We start from the raw sequence: 23,886 nt of genomic DNA, 5'->3' as shown, positions 1-23,886 counted from the left end.
CTGTTAAGACACAATACATTTACATCAGGCTAGTTGATCTACTGTTAAGACACTGCAGGGACAATACATTCACATCAGGCTAGTTGATCTACTGTTAAGACACTGCAGGGACAATACATCCACATCAGGCTAGTTGACCTACTGTTAAGACACAATACATTCACATCAGGCTAGTTGATCTACTGTTAAGACACTGCAGGGACAATACATTCACATCAGGCTAGTTGATCTACTGTTAAGACACTACAGGGACAATACATTCACATCAGGCTAGTTGATCTACTGTTAAGACACTGCAGGGACAATACATCCACATCAGGCTAGTTGATCTACTGTTAAGACACTGCAGGGACAATACATTCACATCAGGCTAGTTGATCTACTGTTAAGACATAATACATTCACATCAGGCTAGTTGATCTACTGTTAAGACACAATACATTCACATCAGGCTAGTTGATCTACTGTTAAGACACTGCAGGGACAATACATCCACATCAGGCTAGTTGACCTACTGTTAAGACACAATACATCCACATCAGGCTAGTTGATCTACTGTTAAGACACAATACATCCACATCAGGCTAGTTGATCTACTGTTAAGACACAATACATTCACATCAGGCTAGTTGATCTACTGTTAACACTGCAGGGACAATACATTCACATCAGGCTAGTTGATCTACTGTTAAGACACTGCAGGGACAATACATCCACATCAGGCTAGTTGACCTACTGTTAAGACACTGCAGGGACAATACATTCACATCAGGCTAGTTGACCTACTGTTAAGACACAATACATTCACATCAGGCTAGTTGACCTACTGTTAAGACACTGCAGGGACAATACATTCACATCAGGCTAGTTGACCTACTGTTAAGACACAATACATCCACATCAGGCTAGTTGATCTACTGTTAAGACACTGCAGGGACAATACATCCACATCAGATGCACATACACGTGGTTAGCAGATGTTAATGTGAGTGTAGCGAAATGCTTGTGCTTCTAGTTCCCGACAATGCAGTAATAACCAACAAGTAATCTAACCTAACAATTCCACAACTACTACCTTATACACACAAGTGTAAAGGGATAAAGAATATGTACATAAAGATATATGAATGAGTGATGGTACAGAACGGCATAGGCAAGATGCAGTAGATGGTATAGAGTACAGTATATACATATGAGATGAGTAATGTAGGGTATGTAAACATTATATTAATTGGCATTGTTTAAAGTAAAATAACATCAAATTATTTATTATTAAAGTGGCTGGAGTTGAGTCAGTATGTTGGCAGCGGCCGCTAAATGTTAGTGGTGGCTGTTTAACAGTTTGATGGCCTTGGGATAGAAGCTGTTACCAGTTATTAGACTTTCAATGAGAACGATGGATCTATAACTCACATTTCTACGTGTATTTGGTCAGGTCAACAAAAAAAGTAACATATTACAGCTTTAATCAATGCATCCACAAACATTTATTAGAAAAATAAACTGACTTGGCTAACCTAGATGATATATAACACGGTACTGGATTATAAACCATTAGAAGTGGCCAACTATATGACATTTTTCTGATACATCGTTTTGTCTTTCACCTTGATGCTGAGGACCCTCTAAGGACCCTGGCAGACCCCATTTTGTAGTTCAGACAATTTACCTGGTGACTCTGTGCAGTAGAAAGATTGTCCTCTTGCTTTCAATGGTGATGTCTCTGCTGAGTTTGACCAGGCGCTCGTGCTTGTCGTGTTTGGTGTCTAGCTCCTGCTGGAACACTGGCATGGTAGGAATATCTGATTAGTGGGCTATATAAGAATAGTTTGAAGATAAATACATAAAGATAAACAGCGCAGAGGATGAGAGGACTAAAAATTAGAGTCCTAATAGTCAATAGGGATTGACCATTGGCTCAGTTGTATCGGCAGGGGCTTCTGATTGGTCAACCCAAGGCTAGGGTGGGGGGTTATAAATGGCCTCTTGTTCCTTAGTTCTGTGGAGAAAAGCTGAGGACAGGGGAGACTGAACATCTACCTCCCAGCATAACATCTATGGTCCTCTCTGAATAAACCTATTTTTCTCCCCCTGATTTGCTTTGGGGGTTTTGTTATTGAAGAATAACAGAAACTGCTAACAGCTACATCTCATTCTACAACTATAATGTTATAATTAGTAGAATACATCTCTACCACAACTATAATGTTATAATTAGTAGAATACATCTCATTCTACAACTATAATGTTATAATTAGTAGAATACATCTCATTCTACCACAACTATAATGTTATAATTAGTAGAATACATCTCATTCTACTACAACTATAATGGTATAATTAGTAGAATACATCTCTACCACAACTATAATGTTATAATTAGTAGAATACATCTCATTCTACTACAACTATAATGTTATAATTAGTAGAATACATCTCATTCTACTACAACTATAATGTTATAATTAGTAGAATACATCTCTACCACAACTATAATGTTATAATTAGTAGAATACATCTCATTCTACTACAACTATAATGTTATAATTAGTAGAATACATCTCATTCTACTACAACTATAATGTTATAATTAGTAGAATACATCTCTACCACAACTATAATGTTATAATTAGTAGAATACATCTCTACCACAACTATAATGTTATAATTAGTAGAATACATCTCATTCTACAACTATAATGTTATAATTAGTAGAATACATCTCATTCTACTACAACTATAATGTTATAATTAGTAGAATACATCTCATTCTACTACAACTATAATGGTATAATTAGTAGAATACATCTCTACCACAACTATAATGTTATAATTAGTAGAATACATCTCATTCTACTACAACTATAATGTTATAATTAGTAGAATACATCTCATTCTACTACAACTATAATGTTATAATTAGTAGAATACATCTCATTCTACCACAACTATAATGGAGGAGGTGAAGAGGGGGAGGGAGAAGGAGGAGTGAAGGGAGAGGAGGAGGTGAAGAGGGGGAGGGAGAAGGAGGAGTGAAGGGAGAGGAGGAGGTGAAGAGGGGGAGGGAGAAGGAGGAGTGAAGGGAGAGGAGGAGGTGAAGAGGGGGAGGGAGAAGGAGGAGTGAAGGGAGAGGAGGAGGTGAAGAGGGGGAGGAAGAAGGAGGAGTGAAGGGAGAGGAGGAGGTGAAGAGGGGGAGGGAGAAGGAGGAGTGAAGAGGGGGAGGGAGAAGGAGGAGTGAAGGGAGAGGAGGAGGTGAAGAGGGGGAGGGAGAAGGAGGAGTGAAGAGGGGGAGGGAGAAGGAGGAGTGAAGGGAGAGGAGGAGGTGAAGAGGGGGAGGGAGAAGGAGGAGTGAAGAGGGGGAGGGAGAAGGAGGAGTGAAGGGAGAGGAGGAGGTGAAGAGGGGGAGGGAGAAGGAGGAGTGAAGAGGGGGAGGGAGAAGGAGGAGTGAAGGGAGAGGAGGAGGTGAAGAGGGGGAGGGAGAAGGAGGAGTGAAGGGAGAGAAGGAGTTGAAGAGGGGGAGGCAGAAGGAGGAGTGAAGGGAGAGGAGGAGGTGAAGAGGGGGAGGGAGAAGGAGGAGTGAAGGGAGAGGAGGAGGTGAAGAGGGGGAGGGAGAAGGAGGAGTGAAGGGAGAGGAGGAGGTGAAGAGGGGGAGGGAGAAGGAGGAGTGAAGGGAGAGGAGGAGGTGAAGAGGGGGAGGGAGAAGGAGGAGTGAAGAGGGGGAGGGAGAAGGAGGAGTGAAGGGAGAGGAGGAGGTGAAGAGGGGGAGGGAGAAGGAGGAGTGAAGGGAGAGGAGGAGGTGAAGAGGGGGAGGGAGAAGGAGGAGTGAAGGGAGAGGAGGAGGTGAAGAGGGGGAGGGAGAAGGAGGAGTGAAGGGAGAGGAGGAGGTGAAGAGGGGGAGGAAGAAGGAGGAGTGAAGGGAGAGGAGGAGGTGAAGAGGGGGAGGGAGAAGGAGGAGTGAAGAGGGGGAGGGAGAAGGAGGAGTGAAGGGAGAGGAGGAGGTGAAGAGGGGGAGGGAGAAGGAGGAGTGAAGAGGGGGAGGGAGAAGGAGGAGTGAAGGGAGAGGAGGAGGTGAAGAGGGGGAGGGAGAAGGAGGAGTGAAGAGGGGGAGGGAGAAGGAGGAGTGAAGGGAGAGGAGGAGGTGAAGAGGGGGAGGGAGAAGGAGGAGTGAAGAGGGGGAGGGAGAAGGAGGAGTGAAGGGAGAGGAGGAGGTGAAGAGGGGGAGGGAGAAGGAGGAGTGAAGGGAGAGAAGGAGTTGAAGAGGGGGAGGCAGAAGGAGGAGTGAAGGGAGAGGAGGAGGTGAAGAGGGGGAGGGAGAAGGAGGAGTGAAGGGAGAGGAGGAGGTGAAGAGGGGGAGGGAGAAGGAGGAGTGAAGGGAGAGGAGGAGGTGAAGAGGGGGAGGGAGAAGGAGGAGTGAAGGGAGAGGAGGAGGTGAAGAGGGGGAGGGAGAAGGAGGAGTGAAGAGGGGGAGGGAGAAGGAGGAGTGTACTTTGGGCTGAATGTAAATTCAGGTACCACAGAAATTGATCTAGTAGAGACCTTTGAATGCAGCCATCACAGGTGATGTCAGGGTAGCTCCTGTGTCGCAGTCATCTGTTTTCTGACTTGTCTTCATCCTCCGAGGATACCCTTCACCTGAGGAGAGAGACAGGGACATTACAGATGAGGACATCCTTCACCTGAGAGAGACAGGGACATTACAGATGAGGACATCCTTCACCTGAGGAGAGAGACAGGGACATTACAGATGAGGACATCCTTCACCTGAGAGAGACAGGGACATTACAGATGAGGACATCCTTCACCTGAGGAGAGAGACAGGGACATTACAGATGAGGACATCCTTCATCTGAGAGAGACAGGGACATTACAGATGAGGACATCCTTCACCTGAGGAGAGAGACAGGGACATTACAGATGAGGACATCCTTCACCTGAGAGAGACAGGGACATTACAGATGAGGACATCCTTCACCTGAGAGAGAGAGACAGGGACATTACAGATGAGGACATCCTTCACCTGAGAGAGACAGGGACATTACAGATGAGGACATCCTTCACCTGAGAGAGAGAGACAGGGACATTACAGATGAGGACATCCTTCACCTGAGAGAGACAGGGACATTACAGATGAGGACATCCTTCACCTGAGAGAGAGAGACAGGGACATTACAGATGAGGACACCCCTGAGATATCCACTGCAGCCCTCATCCTCCACATACAACACCCGTTCTGCCAGTCACATTCTGTTAAAGGTCCCCAAATCACACACATCCCCGGGTCACTTTTCAGTTCGTTGCAGCTAGCGACTGGAACGAGCTGCAACAAACACTCAAACTGGACAGTTTTATCTCAATCTCTTCATTCAAAGACTCAATCATGGACACTCTTACTGACAGTTGTGGCTGTTTTGTGTGATGTATTGTGGTCTCTACCTTCTTGCCCTTTGTGCTGTTGTCTGTGGCCCAATAATGTTTGTTCTATGTGTTGTTCTGCTACCATGTTGTGTTGATACCATGTTGTTGTTATGTTATGTTGCTACCATGTTGTGTTGCTACCATGTTGTGTTGCTACCATGTTGTGTTGCTACCATGTTGTTCTGCTACCATGTTGTGTTGATACCATGTTGTTGTTATGTTATGTTGCTACCATGTTATGTTGCTACCATGTTGTGTTGCTACCATGTTGTGTTGCTACCAAGTTGTTGTCATGTTGTGTTGCTACCATGTTGTTGTCATGTTGTGTTGCTACCATGTTGTGTTGCTACCAAGTTGTTGTCATGTTGTGTTGCTACCATGTTGTTGTTATGTTATGTTGCTACCATGTTGTGTTGCTACCATGTTGTGTTGCTACCATGTTGTTGTCATGTTGTGTTTCTACCATGTTGTTGTCATGTTGTGTTCCTACCATGTTGCTACCATGTTGTGTTGCTACCATGTTGTTGTCATGTTGTGTTGCTACCATGCTGTGTTTCTACCATGTTGTTGTTATGTTGTGTTGCTACCATGCTGTGTTTCTACCATGTTGTTGTCATGTTGTGTTGCTACCATGCTGTGTTTCTACCATGTTGTTGTTATGTTGTGTTGCTACCATGTTGTTGTCATGTTGTGTTCCTACCATGTTGCTACCATGTTGTGTTGCTACCATGTTGTTGTCATGTTGTGTTTCTACCATGTTGTTGTCATGTTGTGTTTCTACCATGTTGTTGTCATGTTGTGTTCCTACCATGTTGCTACCATGTTGTGTTGCTACCATGTTGTTGTCATGTTGTGTTGCTACCATGCTGTGTTTCTACCATGTTGTTGTTATGTTGCTACCATGTTGTGTTGCTACCATGTTGTTGTTATGTTATGTTGCTACCATGTTGTGTTGCTACCATGTTGTTGTCATGTTGTGTTTCTACCATGTTGTTGTTATGTTATGTTGCTACCATGTTGTGTTGCTACCATGTTGTTGTCATGTTGTGTTGCTACCATGTTGTGTTGCTACCATGTTGTTGTTATGTTATGTTGCTACCATGTTGTGTTGCTACCATGTTGTTGTCATGTTGTGTTGCTACCATGTTGTTGTCATGTTGTGTTGCTACCATGTTGTTGTCATGTTGTGTTGCTACCATGTTGTGTTGCTACCATGTTGTTGTCATGTTGTGTTGCTACCATGTTGTTGTCATGTTGTGTTGCTACCATGTTGTTGTCATGTTGTGTTTCTACCATGTTGTTGTCATGTTGTGTTGCTACCATGCTGTGTTGTCATGTTGTGTTGCTACCATGCTGTGTTGTCATGTTGTGTTTCTACCATGTTGTTGTCATGTTGTGTTGCTACCATGTTGTGTTGCTACCATGTTGTGTTGCTACCATGTTGTGTTTCTACCATGTTGTTGTCATGTTGTGTTGCTACCATGTTGTGTTGTCATGTTGTGTTTCTACCAAGTTGTTGTTATGTTGTGTTTCTACCATGTTGTTGTCATGTTGTGTTGCTACTATGCTGTGTTGTCATGTTGTGTTGCTACCATGTTGTTGTCATGTTGTGTTTCTACCATGTTGTTGTCATGTTGTGTTGCTACCATGTTGTGTTGCTACCATGTTGTGTTGCTACCAAGTTGTGTTGCTACCAAGTTGTTGTTATGTTGTGTTTCTACCATGTTGTTGTCATGTTGTGTTGCTACCATGTTGTGTTGCTACCAAGTTGTTGTTATGTTGTGTTTCTACCATGTTGTTGTCATGTTGTGCTGCTACCATGTTGTTGTTATGTTGTGTTTCTACCATGTTGTTGTCATGTTGTGTTGCTACCATGTTGTTGTCATGTTGTGTTGCTACCATGTTGTTGTCATGTTGTGTTGCTACCATGTTGTTGTCATGTTGTGTTGCTACCATGTTGTTGCCATGTTGTGTTGCTACCATGTTGTTGTTATGTTGTGTTGCTACCATGTTGTTGTCATGTTGTTTTGCTACCATGTTGTTGTCATGTTGTGTTTCTACCAAGTTGTTGTCATGTTGTGTTGCTACCATGTTGTTGTCATGTTGTGTTGCTACCATGTTGTTGTCATGTTGTGTTGCTACCATGTTGTGTTTCTACCATGTTGTTGTCATGTTGTGTTGCTACCATGTTGTTGTCATGTTGTGTTGCTACCATGTTGTTGCCATGTTGTGTTGCTACCATGTTGTGTTGCTACCAAGTTGTTGTCATGTTGTGTTGCTACCATGTTGTTGTCATGTTGTGTTGCTACCATGTTGTTGTCATGTTGTGTTGCTACCATGTTGTGTTGCTACCAAGTTGTTGTCATGTTGTGTTGCTGCCATGTTGTTGTCATGTTGTGTTGCTACCAAGTTGTTGTTATGTTGTGTTTCTACCATGTTGTTGTCATGTTGTGTTGCTACCATGTTGTGTTGCTACCAAGTTGTTGTTATGTTGTGTTTCTACCATGTTGTTGTCATGTTGTGTTGCTGTGTTGTCATGTGTTGCTGCCATGCTATTTTGTCATGTTACCATGCTGTGTTGTCATGTGTTGCTGCCATACTATGTTGTTGTCTTAGGTCTCTCTTTATGTGGTGTTGTGTTGTCTCTCTTGTGTTTTGTCCTATATTATAATGTAATTTATTTATATTTTTAATCCCAGCTCCCGTCCCCGCAGGAGGCCTATTGCCTTTTGGTAGGTCGTCATTGTAAATGAGAATTTGTTCTTAACTGACTTGCCCAGTTAAATTAAGGTTAAATAAAATACCCTTCACCTGACGAGAAATATTACAGATGAAAGATTCATATTATATTTAAGTAATAAGGCAGCTCGGGGGTTTGTGGTTTATGGCCAATATACCACGGCGAAGGACTGTTCTTAGGCACAACGCAACGTGGAGTGCCTGGATACAGCCCTTAGCTGTGGTATATTGGCCATATATACCACAAACCCCCGAGGAGCCTTATTGCTGTTATAAACTGGTTACCAACGTAATTAAAAGACTAATATCGATGTTATATGGTCTGTTATAAACTGGGTGGCTCGAGCCCTGAATGCTGATTGGCTGACAGCCGTGGTATATCAGACCGCATACCACATGTATGACTAGGGTTGCAAAGGGTGGGAAACTTCTCAGAAATGTTCAATGGGAAGTTCATTCTGGGAATTTGGTTTAAATTCATCAAAAATTATAGTTTATAACAGGGACCCTTTTTCGTGGGATACACATAAGGCTATTCTAGGTCTTGTGGCATATTTAGGTTAAACTATTCCCCAGTTCAATGGAATTGCAACCCTCTGCATGCACTGTGCATTCTTCCATCACATGTACAGCTGATTCTCAAGATCTTGCACAAGAATGAGATGCTATTAAGCCCAACACTACTACACTGTCTGAGCCAAGGGCTACATGCTTTCTGGTAAGTTTTGATTACGATACTGGGTGGGGTGAATATATTTTATATAACATACATGATTTTTTGTTAACTAGTAAATAGTAGCCTACAGCAAAGTGGGATTAAATAATTTATAACTTGTTAACAATTTCTGCTAGTTAGTTTGTGCTACCATGTGGGTTTTAGCTTGCTTGAGCCTGCTAACTGAGGAGTGTTAATTCACCTGTTTCTGTCACGTTCCTGACCGGTTTTCTGTTATTTTGTATGTGTTTGACGGTCAGGGCGTGAGTTTGGGTGGGCAGTCTATGTTTTCTGTTTCTATGTTGGTTAAAGGGTGACCTGATATGGCTCTCAATTAGAGGCAGGTGGGTTTCATTTCCTCTGATTGAGAGTCATATTAAGGTAGGTGTTTTCACACTGTTTGTTGTGGGTGGTTGTCTCCTGTGTCTGTGTACGGTGCGCCACACGGGACTGTTTTCGGTTTGTTTGTTCGGTTTATGTAGTCTGTTCCTGTTTCATGCGTTCTTCGTGTCATGTAAGTTCTTATGTTCAGGTGCGTCTACGTCGTTTGTTGTTTTGTAGTTTGTTAAAGTGTTTTCGTGTTTTTTCGTCTTTACTTTAATAAATCATGTCGTATCAAGAAGCTGCATTTTGGTTCAATCCCTGCTCCTCCTCTTCGGTTGAAGAGGAGGAAAGCCGTTACAGAACCACCCACCACACCAGAACAAAGCAGCGGGACCACGAACTGTGGTCCACGAAACAGGAATCCTGGACATGGGATGAAGTATTGGAGGGAAAAGGACACTGGGCTCACATTGGGGAATATCGCCGCGCTCGTGAGGAGATGGAAGCAGCGAGAGCCCAGGAGCGGTGGTATGAGGAGGCAGCAAAGAGACGTGGCTGGAAGCCGGATAATCAAGCTCAAAACCGCAGATATGAAGGTACGCGGCTAGCAAGGAAGCCCGAGAAGAAACCCCAAAAATTTCTTGGGGGTGGCTAAGAGGTAGTGGGCCGAGGGCAGGTTGGAGACCCGCGGCCACTTCCCAGGCTAACCGTGTGTCCCTTGTGTCTGTGCTCTTGTAGAATACTGGTTGAGGGGTGGAGATGATGTAGTTAATTATTCCTTGCCCACGAACATTGACTGAATAGTTTTCTTTGCTATCTTTGTATCTAAGATAATTGTGTAGCTTTGAGTAATTATCGGTTAGCTAGCCAGCTATTTTCGCCTGCCGCGCTGCCGTCCTCCTACCTAGTCAACACTGCTAGCTAACACTGCTAGCTAGCCAACTTCTACCGAATAGCAGCACTGTAGAAACTTACATTACAACGGAACGACTTGATTAGCGTAGTGTTAGCTAGTTGTCTTTGCTGTCCTTGTATCCATGATAATTGTGTAGTTTAGAGAAATTTAGAGAAATTGTCGAGGTCACCTAGCCAGCTTCACTTTCAACAACGCAGCCACTGCTAGCCAGGCTACTTCACCAGCCAGCAGTACTATATCATTTTAGTCAATCAGATCAGATTTTTTATTTTATTTTTGCAACGTAAGCTTAACTTTCTGAACATTCGAGACGTGTAGCCCACTTGTCATTCTAATCTCCTCTGCTTTAGCGTAGCCTCTTCTGTAGCCTGTCAACTATGTGTCTGTCTATCCCTGTTCTTTCCTCTCTGCACAGACCATACAAACGCTTCACACCGCGTGGCCGCGCCCGCCCTAACCTGGTGGTCCCAGCCCGCACGACCCACGTGGAGTTCCAGGTCTCCGGTAGCCTCTGGAACTGCCGATCCGCGGCCAACAAGGCAGAGCTCATCTCAGCCTATGCGTCCCTCCAGTCCCTCGACTTCTTGGCACTGACGGAAACATGGCTCACCACAGATAACACTGCTACTCCTACTGCTCTCTCTTCGTCTGCCCACGTGTTCTCGCACACCCCGAGAGCTTCTGGTCAGCGGGGTGGTGGCACCGGGATCCTCATCTATCCCAAGTGGTCATTCTCTCTTTCTCCCCTTACCCATCTGTCTATCGCCTCCTTTGAATTCCATGCTGTCACAGTTACCAGCCCTTTCAAGCTTAACATCCTTATCATTTATCGCCCTCCAGGTTCCCTTGGAGAGTTCATCAATGAGCTTGATGCCTTGATAAGCTCCTTTCCTGAGGACGGCTCACCTCTCACAGTTCTGGGTGACTTTAACCTCCCCATGTCTACCTTTGACTCATTCCTCTCTGCCTCCTTCTTTCCACTCCTCTCCTCTTTTGACCTCACCCTCTCACCTTCCCCCCCTACTCACAAGGCAGGCAATACGCTTGACCTCATCTTTACTAGATGCTGTTCTTCCACTAACCTCATTGCAACTCCCCTCCAAGTCTCCGACCACTACCTTGTATCCTTTTCCCTCTCGCTCTCATCCAACACTTCCCACACTGCCCCTACTCGGATGGTATCGCGCCGTCCCAACCTTCGCTCTCTCTCCCCCGCTACTCTCTCCTTTTCCATCCTATCATCTCTTCCCTCTGCTCAAACCTTCTCCAACCTATCTCCTGATTCTGCCTCCTCCACCCTCCTCTCCTCCCTTTCTGCATCCTTTGACTCTCTATGTCCCCTATCCTCCAGGCCGGCTCGGTCCTCCCCTCCCGCTCCGTGGCTCGACGACTCATTGCGAGCTCACAGAACAGGGCTCCGGGCAGCCGAGCGGAAATGGGGGAAAACTCGCCTCCCTGCGGACCTGGCATCCTTTCACTCCCTCCTCTCTACATTTTCCTCTTCTGTCTCTGCTGCTAAAGCCACTTTCTACCACTCTAAATTCCAAGCATCTGCCTCTAACCCTAGGAAGCTCTTTGCCACCTTCTCCTCCCTCCTGAATCCTCCTCCCCCTCCCCCCCCCCTCCTCCCTCTCTGCAGACGACTTCGTCAACCATTTTGAAAAGAAGGTCGACGACATCCGATCCTCGTTTGCTAAGTCAAACGACACCGCTGGTTCTGCTCACACTGCCCTACCCTGTGCTCTGACCTCTTTCTCCCCTCTCTCTCCAGATGAAATCTCGCGTCTTGTGACGGCCGGCCGCCCAACAACCTGCCCGCTTGACCCTATCCCCTCCTCTCTTCTCCAGACCATTTCCGGAGACCTTCTCCCTTACCTCACCTCGCTCATCAACTCATCCTTGACCGCTGGCTACGTCCCTTCCGTCTTCAAGAGAGCGAGAGTTGCACCCCTTCTGAAAAAACCTACACTCGATCCCTCCGATGTCAACAACTACAGACCAGTATCCCTTCTTTCTTTTCTCTCCAAAACTCTTGAACGTGCCGTCCTTGGCCAGCTCTCCTGCTATCTCTCTCAGAATGACCTTCTTGATCCAAATCAGTCAGGTTTCAAGACTAGTCACTCAACTGAGACTGCTCTTTTCTGTATCACGGAGGCGCTCCGCACTGCTAAAGCTAACTCTCTCTCCTCTGCTCTCATCCTTCTAGACCTATCGGCTGCCTTCGATACTGTGAACCATCAGATCCTCCTCTCCACCCTCTCCGAGTTGGGCATCTCCGGCGCGGCCCACGCTTGGATTGCGTCCTACCTGACAGGTCGCTCCTACCAGGTGGCGTGGCGAGAATCTGTCTCCTCACCACGCGCTCTCACCACTGGTGTCCCCCAGGGCTCTGTTCTAGGCCCTCTCCTATTCTCGCTATACACCAAGTCACTTGGCTCTGTCATAACCTCACATGGTCTCTCCTATCATTGCTATGCAGACGACACACAATTAATCTTCTCCTTTCCCCCTTCTGATGACCAGGTGGCGAATCGCATCTCTGCGTGTCTGGCAGACATATCAGTGTGGATGACGGATCACCACCTCAAGCTGAACCTCGGCAAGACGGAGCTGCTCTTCCTCCCGGGGAAGGACTGCCCGTTCCATGATCTCGCCATCACGGTTGACAACTCCATTATGTCCTCCTCCCAGAGCGCTAAGAACCTTGGCGTGATCCTGGACAACACCCTGTCGTTCTCAACTAACATCAAGGCGGTGGCCCGTTCCTGTAGGTTCATGCTCTACAACATCCGCAGAGTACGACCCTGCCTCACACAGGAAGCGGCGCAGGTCCTAATCCAGGCACTTGTCATCTCCCGTCTGGATTACTGCAACTCGCTGTTGGCTGGGCTCCCTGCCTGTGCCATCAAACCCCTACAACTCATCCAGAACGCCGCAGCCCGTCTGGTGTTCAACCTTCCCAAGTTCTCTCACGTCACCCCGCTCCTCCGCTCTCTCCACTGGCTTCCAGTTGAAGCTCGCATCCGCTACAAGACCATGGTGCTTGCCTACGGAGCTGTGAGGGGAACGGCACCTCAGTACCTTCAGGCTCTGATCAGGCCCTACACCCAAACAAGGGCACTGCGTTCATCCACCTCTGGCCTGCTCGCCTCCCTACCACTGAGGAAGTACAGTTCCCGCTCAGCCCAGTCAAAACTGTTCGCTGCTCTGGCACCCCAATGGTGGAACAAACTCCCTCACGACGCCAGGACAGCGGAGTCAATCACCACCTTCCGGAGACACCTGAAACCCCACCTCTTCAAGGAATACCTAGGATAGGATAAAGCAATCCTTCTGCCCCCCCCCCCCTTAAAAGATTTAGATGCACTATTGTAAAGTGGCTGTTCCACTGGATGTCATAAGGTGAATGCACCAATTTGTAAGTCGCTCTGGATAAGAGCGTCTGCTAAATGACTTAAATGTAATGTAAATGTAATGAATAGAGAAACGGTTGAGGGTTGGATACGGTCTGCTTTCTCTATGATTTGCTTGATCTTCACTTGAACTTTGTTGAACTCTGCATCCAGACAATGAGTAGATAAATCATGTCTGGTTGGAGGGGTGTATGCTGGGAGAAGAACATTCAGAAATCTCTTCCAATACACATTGCCTGTGAGCATCAGAGGTGAACCAGTTGCGTACACAGCTCCAGCAAGACATTCATCAGCATTTCTCTGACTACGTTCCTCCATTGAGTCAAAAACACTTCTGCTTCCAGGAGGACCATGAGCTGTTGCTATCGATAAGGTATCTGATTCATCATTTTCACCTCAATTAGAAGTAGAGGGACTTTTGTCAGAGGTTGCTTTTTTTTAACCTTTCTTTAACCAGGTAGGCAAGTTGAGAAGAAGTTCTCATTTACAACTGCAAACCTGGCCAAGATAAAGTAAAGCAGTTCGACACATACAACAACACAGAGTTACACATGGAATAAACAAACATACAGTCAATAATACAATAGAAAAATCTATTTACAGTGTGTGCAAATGAGGTAAGATAAGGGAGGTAAGGCAATAAATAGGCCATAGTGGCGAAATAATTACAAATTTAGCAATTAAGCACTGAAATGATAGATGTGCAGAACATGTGCAAGTAGAGATACTGGGGTGCAAAGGAGAAGAAGAAAATAACAGTATGGGGGTGTGGTAGTTGGGTGGGTTATTTACTTGTTCTCAACTTGCCTACCTGGTTAACATTTATTTTTACTGCTCTAATTACGTTGGTAAGCAGTTTATAATAGCAATAAGGCCCCTTGTGGGATATGGCCAATTTACCACAGCTAAGGGCTTGGGCTGTATCCAGGCACTCCGCGTTCTGTCGTGATTAAGAACAGCCCTTAGCCGTGGTATATTAGCCATATACTATTGATAAGGTATTGATATATATTCGCCATATACCACACCTCCTTGGGACGTATTATTAAATATACCACAGCTTTCAGCATTCAGGGTTCAAACCACTAGGTTAATAATTTACATTATAAACGGTATTACGAAACATTTATTTGTACTGGTTTAATTACGTTGGTAGGCGGTTTATATTAGGAATATGGCACCTCGGTAGTTTGTGGTATTTGACCAATATACCACGGCTAAGGGCTGTATCCAGGCACTCCGCGTTGCGTCAGGTCTAAGAACAACCATTAGCCGTGGTATATTGTTCATCTACCACACCCCATTGGGGCTTATTGCTTAAATATAGCGAGTGTAGGCTTTATAGAACAAACGGGATTAGCTAGCTAGCTATGTGAATTCCACATGTTGAGCTGCATTGATGCGAAATAAGGAGGCGTCTGCAGTTTTTGTCCTGTATCAACTCCAGAGCATAGCGACTTTACACATCATACATCATGTTAATAATGAATTTGATTACCTTCCCGCTTGCTCATAGCTTCTATATTATCGTACAGGAATGTTCTTATTTTACGGTTAGCTAGCTAGCAGCATTTGATTACAACCTGAAGTCACTGTTTATTTGTGATTGTGTGCAAGTTGAAGAAGCATGATACACATGTAAATCGCCTTAACCATTAGAGTTATTTTGAGTCATAAAATATATTTTCAGAAGAACAGAAGGATACGAGAAGAATACTGAAAAACCCTATACAATGTTTACATTATTTTATATAATGTAGAATAGTAAACACAAAACTTTGGTGTATTCGAATTTTCCGGCATTCCTAGGGGCACCCCATTATTTTGGAGCGATGCATTCTGGGAAATGTCGTTTCTTGTAGAAGAGACGTGTGTCCGTTATGATCAGGTTTTTTTAATAAAAATGTATTTGTCAACTTTTGTTCAAAATAGATAGGCTAGATAAGCATCATTGCCATTTTCCTATAGCCTATGTAATAAATCAGCCTATACTAACAAGATTCCCCGGCTTTGTAATACTTAGGTTCCAACTATAGAGCCCCAACATTACAGACACAGTATTAATAGGCCAGAAATAAAAGAATAATCCCTTATTTTTAGTTTTTATTTACAAATCTATTTTATTCTACATGTCTGTTAAATAGTTAGTAGACTCACATAACAAAGCATGGACTTTGTAACCTCTATTATTGGACAGATCAGATTCTCTCCCTCTCTCTCTTTGACTCTCTCTCTCTCAATTCAATTTAAGGGCTTTATTGGCATGGGAAACACATAATTACATTGAAAAAGCAAGTAAAATAGGTAATAAACAAAAGTGAAATAAACAATAAAAATGAACAGTAAACATGACACTCACAACATTTCCAAAATAATAAAGACATGTCATATGTCATTATGTCCATATACAGTGTTGTAATGATGTGCAAATAGTTCATGTACAAAAAGGGAAAATAAATAAACATAAATATGGGTTGTATTTACAATGGTGTTTGTTCTTCACTGGTTGCCCTTTTCTTGTGGCAACAGGTCACAAATCTTGCTGCTGTGATGTCACACTGTGGTATTTCACCCAAAAGATATGGGAGTTTTTTGAAAATGGGGTTTGTTTTCGAATTCTTTGTGGGTCTGTGTAATCTGAGGGAAATGTGTGTCTCTAATATGGTCGTACATTTGTCAGGAGGTTAGGAAGAGCAGCTCAGTCCCGAGGAAACCCGGCCAACTGTGTACGTGCCAACCGCCTGGTGCCGACTTGGAGTGCTGCCGTGTCTCCGTGTGGGCTGCCGTCTTGGAGTGCTGCCATCTTGGAGTGCTGCCGTGTCTCCTTGTGGGCTGGCCGTCGTGGAGTGCTGCCGTGTCTCCTTGTGGGCTGCCGTCTTGGAGTGCTGCCGTGCCTCCTTGTGGGCTGCCGTCTTGGAGTGCTGCCGTGCCTCCTTGTGGGCTGGCCGTCTTGGAGTGCTGCCGTCTTGGAGTGCTGCCGTGTCTCCTTGTGGGCTGGCCGTCTTGGAGTGCTGCCGTCTTGGAGTGCTGCCGTGTCTCCTTGTGGGCTGCCGTCTTGGAGTGCTGCCGTGTCTCCTTGTGGGCTGGCCGTCTTGGAGTGCTGCCGTGTCTCCTTGTGGGCTGGCCGTCTTGGAGTGCTGCCGTGTCTCCTTGTGGGCTGGCCGTCTTGGAGTGCTGCCGTCTTGGAGTGCTGCCGTGTCTCCTTGTGGGCTGCCGTCTTGGAGTGCTGCCGTGTCTCCTTGTGGGCTGCCGTCTTGGAGTGCTGCCATCTTGGAGTGCTGCCGTGTCTCCTTGTGGGCTGGCGTCTTGGAGTGCTGCCGTGTCTCCTTGTGGGCTGCACTGAACAGTGAATATAGATGCAGAGGAAGATGCCAGTTCAGTGGCACTGAGCAGTTATGGCAAAGCATTAAATCCATTTACTTTGATTTAACATGGTGCACAGAAGGCTTTCTTTTCTCTATGCACAGTAAGCTTTCAAAATGTCAAATGATGTTATACACATTTTAATAGCGAATGTAGCCATATGCCTCTAAAAACAGAGAGGAGATTTTGAGGACATAATAAGGTATTTTTGTATTATATTAGCACACTGAGGCAGGGATGTGGGGAGAAGAACCACGTTAATTAGATGTCGTGGGTACAGATGATCACATGTAGCAACACTCTCAGGCACTCCAGGTAAGCACATGTACATACATGACAACTTTGTATTCTCGGGCTGTAGTCCAGAGAGGAAGAGGGAGACTCAACACGAGGAAAACATGTGTCTCCCTCCAGCAGGGGGCGTTTTGTTGTTGTTTCACCGACCAAGCAAGGAGATTTTAAATGGATGTCAATGAGAGTTTCGAATTTGGTCAACAAAGAAATGAATGGGCTTATTTGCTACGTGAGGTTTATTTGATCGATTAGAGGTTTCTTATTGCTTAAGTTGTTACGAGTGTACTGCTATAAGTAGGACACGTGACATCCCGGCAAAAAACACATAGTTCCAGTCTGTATCACAACCGGCCGTGATTGGGAGTCCCATAGGGTGGCGCACAATTGGCCCAGCGTCGTCCGGGTTTGGACGGGGTAGGCCGGCATTGTAAATAATAATTTGTTCTTAACTGACTTGCCTATGTTACAGATTAACTTTACGTCGTCCCCTCGCCCCGACACGGGCGCGAACCAGGGACCCTCTGCACACATCGACAACAGTCACCCACGAAGCGTCGTTACCCATCACTCCACAAAAGCTGCGGCCCTTGCAAAGCAAGGGGAAACCCTACTTAAAGTCTCAGAGCAAGTGACGTAACTGATTGAAATGTTACTAGCGCGTACCCGCTAACTAGCTAGCCATTTCACATCCGTTACACCTAGTTAAATAAAGGTTTAAATATATATGTTGTCTCGAGATGGCTATGCATATTCATGACATGAGACTAGTAGCATAATATCTCTCTACATTGAATACAGGCGGTTAACGTCAAAAACCAGAATCAAATATTCAAAAATAGATTTACAATAATGAGATGTATCCACCCATTCAAAGAAAGGATAGACAGACTGCCGTGTCGCTTTGTGGACAACGACTGTTAGCGCGGAGGGACAAGTATCTTGTCAGTATATCCATTATATTTGCATAGCCCAACGTTTTGTAACTAAAACGAGAGTTTCTACTGGACACATTCAGATAGGTCCCTCCCCGCTGTCTTCCGTTGAAGAAACATTTAGCTACGGAATGGCGTAATGAATAAGCCCCAGAGAGAGGAGAACACTGGGCACACAGGGAAGGGTACGGTGCGCAACAGATGGTTAGTGCCTCGCTACAAAACCCCCCGAAGTCTGGATTTATCGATATGCTGGGCTCGAACGCACCGACTTTCCTATTAAAGTGGAACATGAAGTAAATGTAACAGTATAACTTTATGTCGTCCCCTCGCCCCGACACGGGCGCGAACCAGGGACCCTCTGCACACATCAACAACGGTCGCCCACGAAGCACGGTCGTTACCCATCGCTCCACAAAGGCCACGGCCCTTGCAGAGCAAGGTGCAACCCTACTTAATGTCTCAGAGCAAGTGACGTAACTGATTGAAACGCTACTAGCGCGTACCCGCTAACTAGCTAGCCATTTCACATCCGTTACATAAACAACCGAATACCTTTGATGAAATGATCGGGTCTTATGTCGTTGGTTTTCAGTTTGACTGTGTGGCGTTGTCGGCTGTGCTGGAGCTGTGTGTGTGTATCACATCCAAATGGATCAGTAGAAGGACGCGTGTAAACGATTGGATTTTAAGACCGTAACGCGCTAACATTAGCCAACTGCACACATGGAGACTAACCACACGACTGCAGCTCAGACTACTCAGGACTTGGAGCGGGAAAGAGAAAGACAGTAATGTGAACTTTGTGGGAAACTGGAGAATCTCCTCAAGTGCGGCCGGTGTCGAAACTCGTTTTACTGCAGCAAGGCGCACCAGACGCAGCACTGGAAAATGCACAAGCTCATTTGTAAAGAATCTGAGGCCAAGTCGCAGGTTTCAAAAGAGACGCCTGCTGAACGTCAGGCACCGTCCGGGGATTGGGAGAAAGGACAGACAGTACCGCAACTAAAGACCCGCGCTACATCTCGGAGTGGAGAGACTATAATGAAAGGGTTCATAGCGCAGAGAGCACGGTGTCCTCGGTCGATAAGCCAGGCTGGTCGAATGACCATACCAAACCCAACGGACAAACCACCACCCGGTCCACGACTCAGAAACTCGCCAGGGAGTACATCGTACTGTGTATGACTAAGCATGGGATATGTGTAGTTGACAACTTCCTCGGCGGGAAAACGGGGCTGGCCATCCTGGAGGACGTCAAAGTGCTGCATAAAACAGTGAAGTTTACCTACGGTCAGTTGGTCAGTCAGAAAAGTGACTCCATTAAAGACATTAGGGGAGATAAGATCACATGGATCGAGGGCCGAGAGTCCGGGTGTGAGAAGATCTGCTTCCTCATGAGCCATATGGATGATCTGGCCAGACATTGTAATGGTCAACTGGGAAACTTTACAATAAATGGAAGGACTAAAGTAAGTAGCCAGGTTAAATACATTTATAAACTTGGGTATAATCCTTGTCTTGGGCCATATTGGCCCAGCGTCATCCAGGTTTGGCCAGGATAGGCTGTCACTGTAACAAAGAATTTGTTCTTAAGTGACTTGCCCAGTTAAATCAAGGTTAGATGTGAAATCCTATAGACAAGGCTGTGTCCCAAATGGCACGCGGTCCCCTACATTAAGCCCTATGGACCCTGGTCAAAAGCAGTCCACTAATAGAGTGACATTTGGTGTGGACTATAGGTGTGGTTACAACAGCATGACTGTGGGATTACATTTATGGATAAATGTCAGGAACATTTCTCCTGTTGAATGCTTCATATATACATGTGATGGGGCTTTCCATAGGCCTGGGACATCATGTTACCTGTAGACGTCTGTGGCCAGTGTTGATAAAACGTTTACTGTTGACAGGAGAACAAGAGGAGACAATAGGACGAGGTGGATAATTTTATAATAAGGCCGTTTAATCACATGTAAAGACATCTTAGTAAAATCTTGCAGCAAGGCTCTTTCTGTCTGATTCTTATGGAACCGTCCGGAAAAGAGGTAGTTTAAGCAGTTGTACAGTTTTATATAGACAACAAGCAAAGTAGGTTGATCTGGAAGTCTGGCCTTCCGATTGGTCGATCTGGGTCTTGGGTAGTCCTGAACAGGCCTGGTGTCAACGTTCCATTGGTTCCTGAGATAGTTCTTTGTCTTGAGCTCCAACCTTGTGTTGTGTGTCTGTGGTTATCATGGGGGAGGGGAGTTGTGTGTGTCTGTGGTTATCATGGGGGAGGGGAATTGTGTGTGTCTGTAGTTGGTGTCTTAATAAGTCCAGCATATGTCCAAGAGAAATGAGGAGTATGTCTATTTTGTATAAAAGATGACTTATGTTGAAATGTTGTTATTACTAGTTTCCAGTCTCTATTACAATTTCTTACACCAGCCTGTAGATGTAATATAGTCGGAATATATTACACTTTTTTTGTGCATTTTGGTATTTGCCTCATGGGCATGAGGGTGTCATGATACTTTGTTGACCTCAAACTTCCTTTAGCGAACCGTGGGACCAACTATGTTTGTTCCCACACTCGGGACTCTCACACTCGGGACTTTTGGCCTCCCATCCCATTCTAACCACCTCTCGCCGGCTTTGTGTTCATGTTACCTGATGAAATTGCTGTACAATATGATCTTGTTGACATCTGATGCACATTCAGATGTCATAAATCAGCACTGCAGAGCTCTCCCTGTCCTGTGCCTTGATCCTCACAAATAATCCTGATGGGCTTCCGTCTGGTGTTTTCTCTAATGTTTTACAGCCTGTGTTCGTAATGGCTGCTCAGTGAAACGACCTGTCCTGATTTGTCATAAATGTCATGAGCAAGCCTTCCTTCATGAACTGGACTCTGTAAAATGGTATAGAATCAGCTTGATCCCCTTTGTCAAAGATGCTTGCACCTTCTTGTTTGATATTTTCAGTGGTATTGTTTGCAAACACTCCCCCATAAAGAAAATGAGAATTAAAAACAGGTTCAGCCCCTGGTTCGACCGTGATCTGGCAGAGTTACTCCACCTCAAGAATTGCATTTGGTGAAAGGCTCGGCACACGTATACTCAGGCTGACTGGCTCTCGTTCAGGCAAATAGGAAATAAGTCCACTCAGGCTATCCGGAGGACCAAAGCTAGTTACTTTAATCATGACAGTTAGTCTAGTTAATGTTGTTAGTTAGATTACCCCTTGGCAGCGTTATCAGAAAGCACGGCATTGATTTTGACTGCTACGCAGACGATACACAACTTGGGCTGGGGGCAAAATAACTAAAGGCTGTCTCTCCGTGCCTCTTGGCCCCTTAGGATCTGTGGCAGGCTATTCCAGAGGCTGGGGGCATAATAACTAAAGGCTGTCTCTCCATGCCGCTTGGCCCCCCTCAGGAGAGGCCCACTACCATCCATGATGTCCTGCCCTGAGAGAGGAGAGGAGAGGACCACTACCAGCCATGATGTCCTGCCCTGAGAGAGGAGAGGAGAGGACCACTACCAGCCATGATGTCCTGCCCTGAGAGAGGAGAGGAGAGGACCACTACCAGCCATGATGTCCTGCCCTGAGAGAGGAGAGGAGAGGACCACTACCAGCCATGATGTCCTGCCCTGAGAGAGGAGAGGAGAGGACCACTACCAGCCATGATGTCCTGCCCTGAGAGAGGAGAGGAGAGGCCCTCTACCTGATACATTTCTACTGGGAACATTCCGGTAGGTCCCTACCTGTTACATTTCTACTGGGAACATTCCTGTAGGTCTCTACCTGATACATTTCTACTGGGAACATTCCGGTAGGTCCATCTACCTGTTACATTTCTACTGGGAACATTCCGGTAGGTCCCTACCTGATACATTTCTACTGGGAACATTCCGGTAGGTCTCTACCTGATACATTTCTACTGGGAACATTCCGGTAGGTCCCTACCTGATACATTTCTACTGGGAACATTCCGGTAGGTCTCTACCTGATACATTTCTACTGGGAACATTCCGGTAGGTCCATACCTGATACATTTCTACTGGGAACATTCCGGTAGGTCCCTACCTGTTACATTTCTACTGGGAACATTCCGGTAGGTCCCTCTACCTGATACATTTCTACTGGGAACATTCCGGTAGGTCTCTACCTGATACATTTCTACTGGGAACATTCCGGTAGGTCCCTACCTGATACATTTCTACTGGGAACATTCCTGTAGGTCCCTCTACCTGATACATTTCTACTGGGAACATTCCGGTAGGTCCCTCTACCTGATACATTTCTACTGGGAACATTCCGGTAGGTCCATCTATCTGATACATTTCTACTGGGAACATTCCGGTAGGTCCCTCTACCTGATACATTTCTACTGGGAACATTCCGGTAGGTCCCTCTACCTGATACATTTCTACTGGGAACATTCCGGTAGGTCCCTCTACCTGATACATTTCTACTGGGAACATTCCGGTAGGTCCCTCTACCTGATACATTTCTACTGGGAACATTCCGGTAGGTCCATAGATGTTACATACATGGTCCATACATGTTACCCTGCCAAACCAACTCTAGCAGGTTGGGGTATACCAGTCTATGGACATCCCCCCACACTGCTCACCTACCAAACCAACTATAGCAGGCTATGGACATCCTCCCCACACTGCTCACCTACCAAACCAACTATAGCAGGCTGGGTATAGCAGGCTATGGACATCCCCCCCACACTGCTCACCTACCAAACCAACTATAGCAGGCTGGGTATACCAGGCTATAGACATCCTCCCCACACTGCTCACCTACCAAACCAACTATAGCAGGCTGGGTATAGCAGGCTATGGACACCCCCCCCCCCCCCACACTGCTCACCTACCAAACCAACTATAGCAGGCTGGGTATACCAGGCTATGGACATCCCCCCCCCCCACACTGCTCACCTACCAAACCAACTATAGCAGGCTGGGCATACCAGGCTATGGACATCCTCCCCACACTGCTCACCTACCAGGACGTATCTCCAGTTTACTGGTGAAATGGGTACCTTTTATACCTATGGCCCCTCCCTATGGCCCATCCCTATGGCCCCTCCCTATGGACCATACCATTAACCATGGAACTCTTTACCCAAATATGGCAGAGTAAATCATGTGACAGACATCTTCATTATACTCACATTTACATATTCCGTCTAAATAAACATCTAAATAGACATTCCTGTCTTATCCTCAAAGTAATAAAATAAATAAATAAAGTAAATCATTTCCATGAGTGAAAACAAATGACATAACAATAGTAATTCAACTGGTGGTGAAACGTTACTTTGTCTCGGGCTTAACCACACCCGTGGCAAAATATACTCCAAACACTGGCTTCTCGGGCATTATCACTTAAAATTGTCCATTTATCACATCCCTAATTTTAATATGAAATCGAAATGCGTCGTAATGCAACTTGACCAAACATTTCCTCGGCACATAATTAACCTTGAGCACAGTAAATACCCATGATACTGTCAGAAGAACAACAGTATATATGTTTAATTACTAGATATATGGGGAAACATGAACGAACTAAACCATTTAAGAGGGCAATTAAATAATGCTTGTGACAAGAGCTAGTGAGGCAGCTTCATACCAAAGACTGAGAAGTGTGTACTAGAAAGTCATTAATTCGTAAATTGAGATCGGCCCTCAATTGAATTCAATGGTTCACTTTTATAATGGCTGTTCAACTTTCCTGTTTGAATATTTACATGGACAAGGCTCTGCTCTACCA

General features: G+C 45.5%; 1 protein-coding gene and 1 pseudogene across 2 annotated transcripts in view; one reads left to right on the top strand and one right to left on the bottom strand.

The window, feature by feature from the left end:
* Positions 1–15,148, bottom strand: part of tsnax (translin-associated factor X) — a 51,054-nt gene extending 35,906 nt beyond the window's left edge. Inside the window, exons 1-3 of one of the 2 annotated variants that reach the window (XM_055889639.1) lie at positions 15,021–15,148; positions 4,537–4,632; positions 1,670–1,784 (exon numbers count right to left, since the gene is read on the bottom strand). In XM_055889639.1, coding sequence (XP_055745614.1) covers positions 1,670–1,784; positions 4,537–4,632; positions 15,021–15,036 — 227 coding nt within the window. In that variant the 5' untranslated portion in view covers positions 15,037–15,148. Of the gene's footprint in view, positions 1–1,669; positions 1,785–4,536; positions 4,670–15,020 lie in introns of those variants that run through there. The other variant, XM_055889638.1, reaches the window with a different exon arrangement.
* Positions 15,149–18,756: 3,608 nt separating this feature from the next.
* Positions 18,757–21,566, top strand: LOC129828441 (egl nine homolog 1-like; annotated as a pseudogene).
* The last annotated feature ends 2,320 nt before the right edge of the window (positions 21,567–23,886 follow it).

The sequence above is a fragment of the Salvelinus fontinalis genome, chromosome 30 (genome assembly GCF_029448725.1).
Source record: "Salvelinus fontinalis isolate EN_2023a chromosome 30, ASM2944872v1, whole genome shotgun sequence".
NCBI classification, from domain to species: Eukaryota; Metazoa; Chordata; class Actinopteri; order Salmoniformes; family Salmonidae; genus Salvelinus; species Salvelinus fontinalis.
This window is presented reverse-complemented; position numbering and strand designations above follow the sequence as displayed.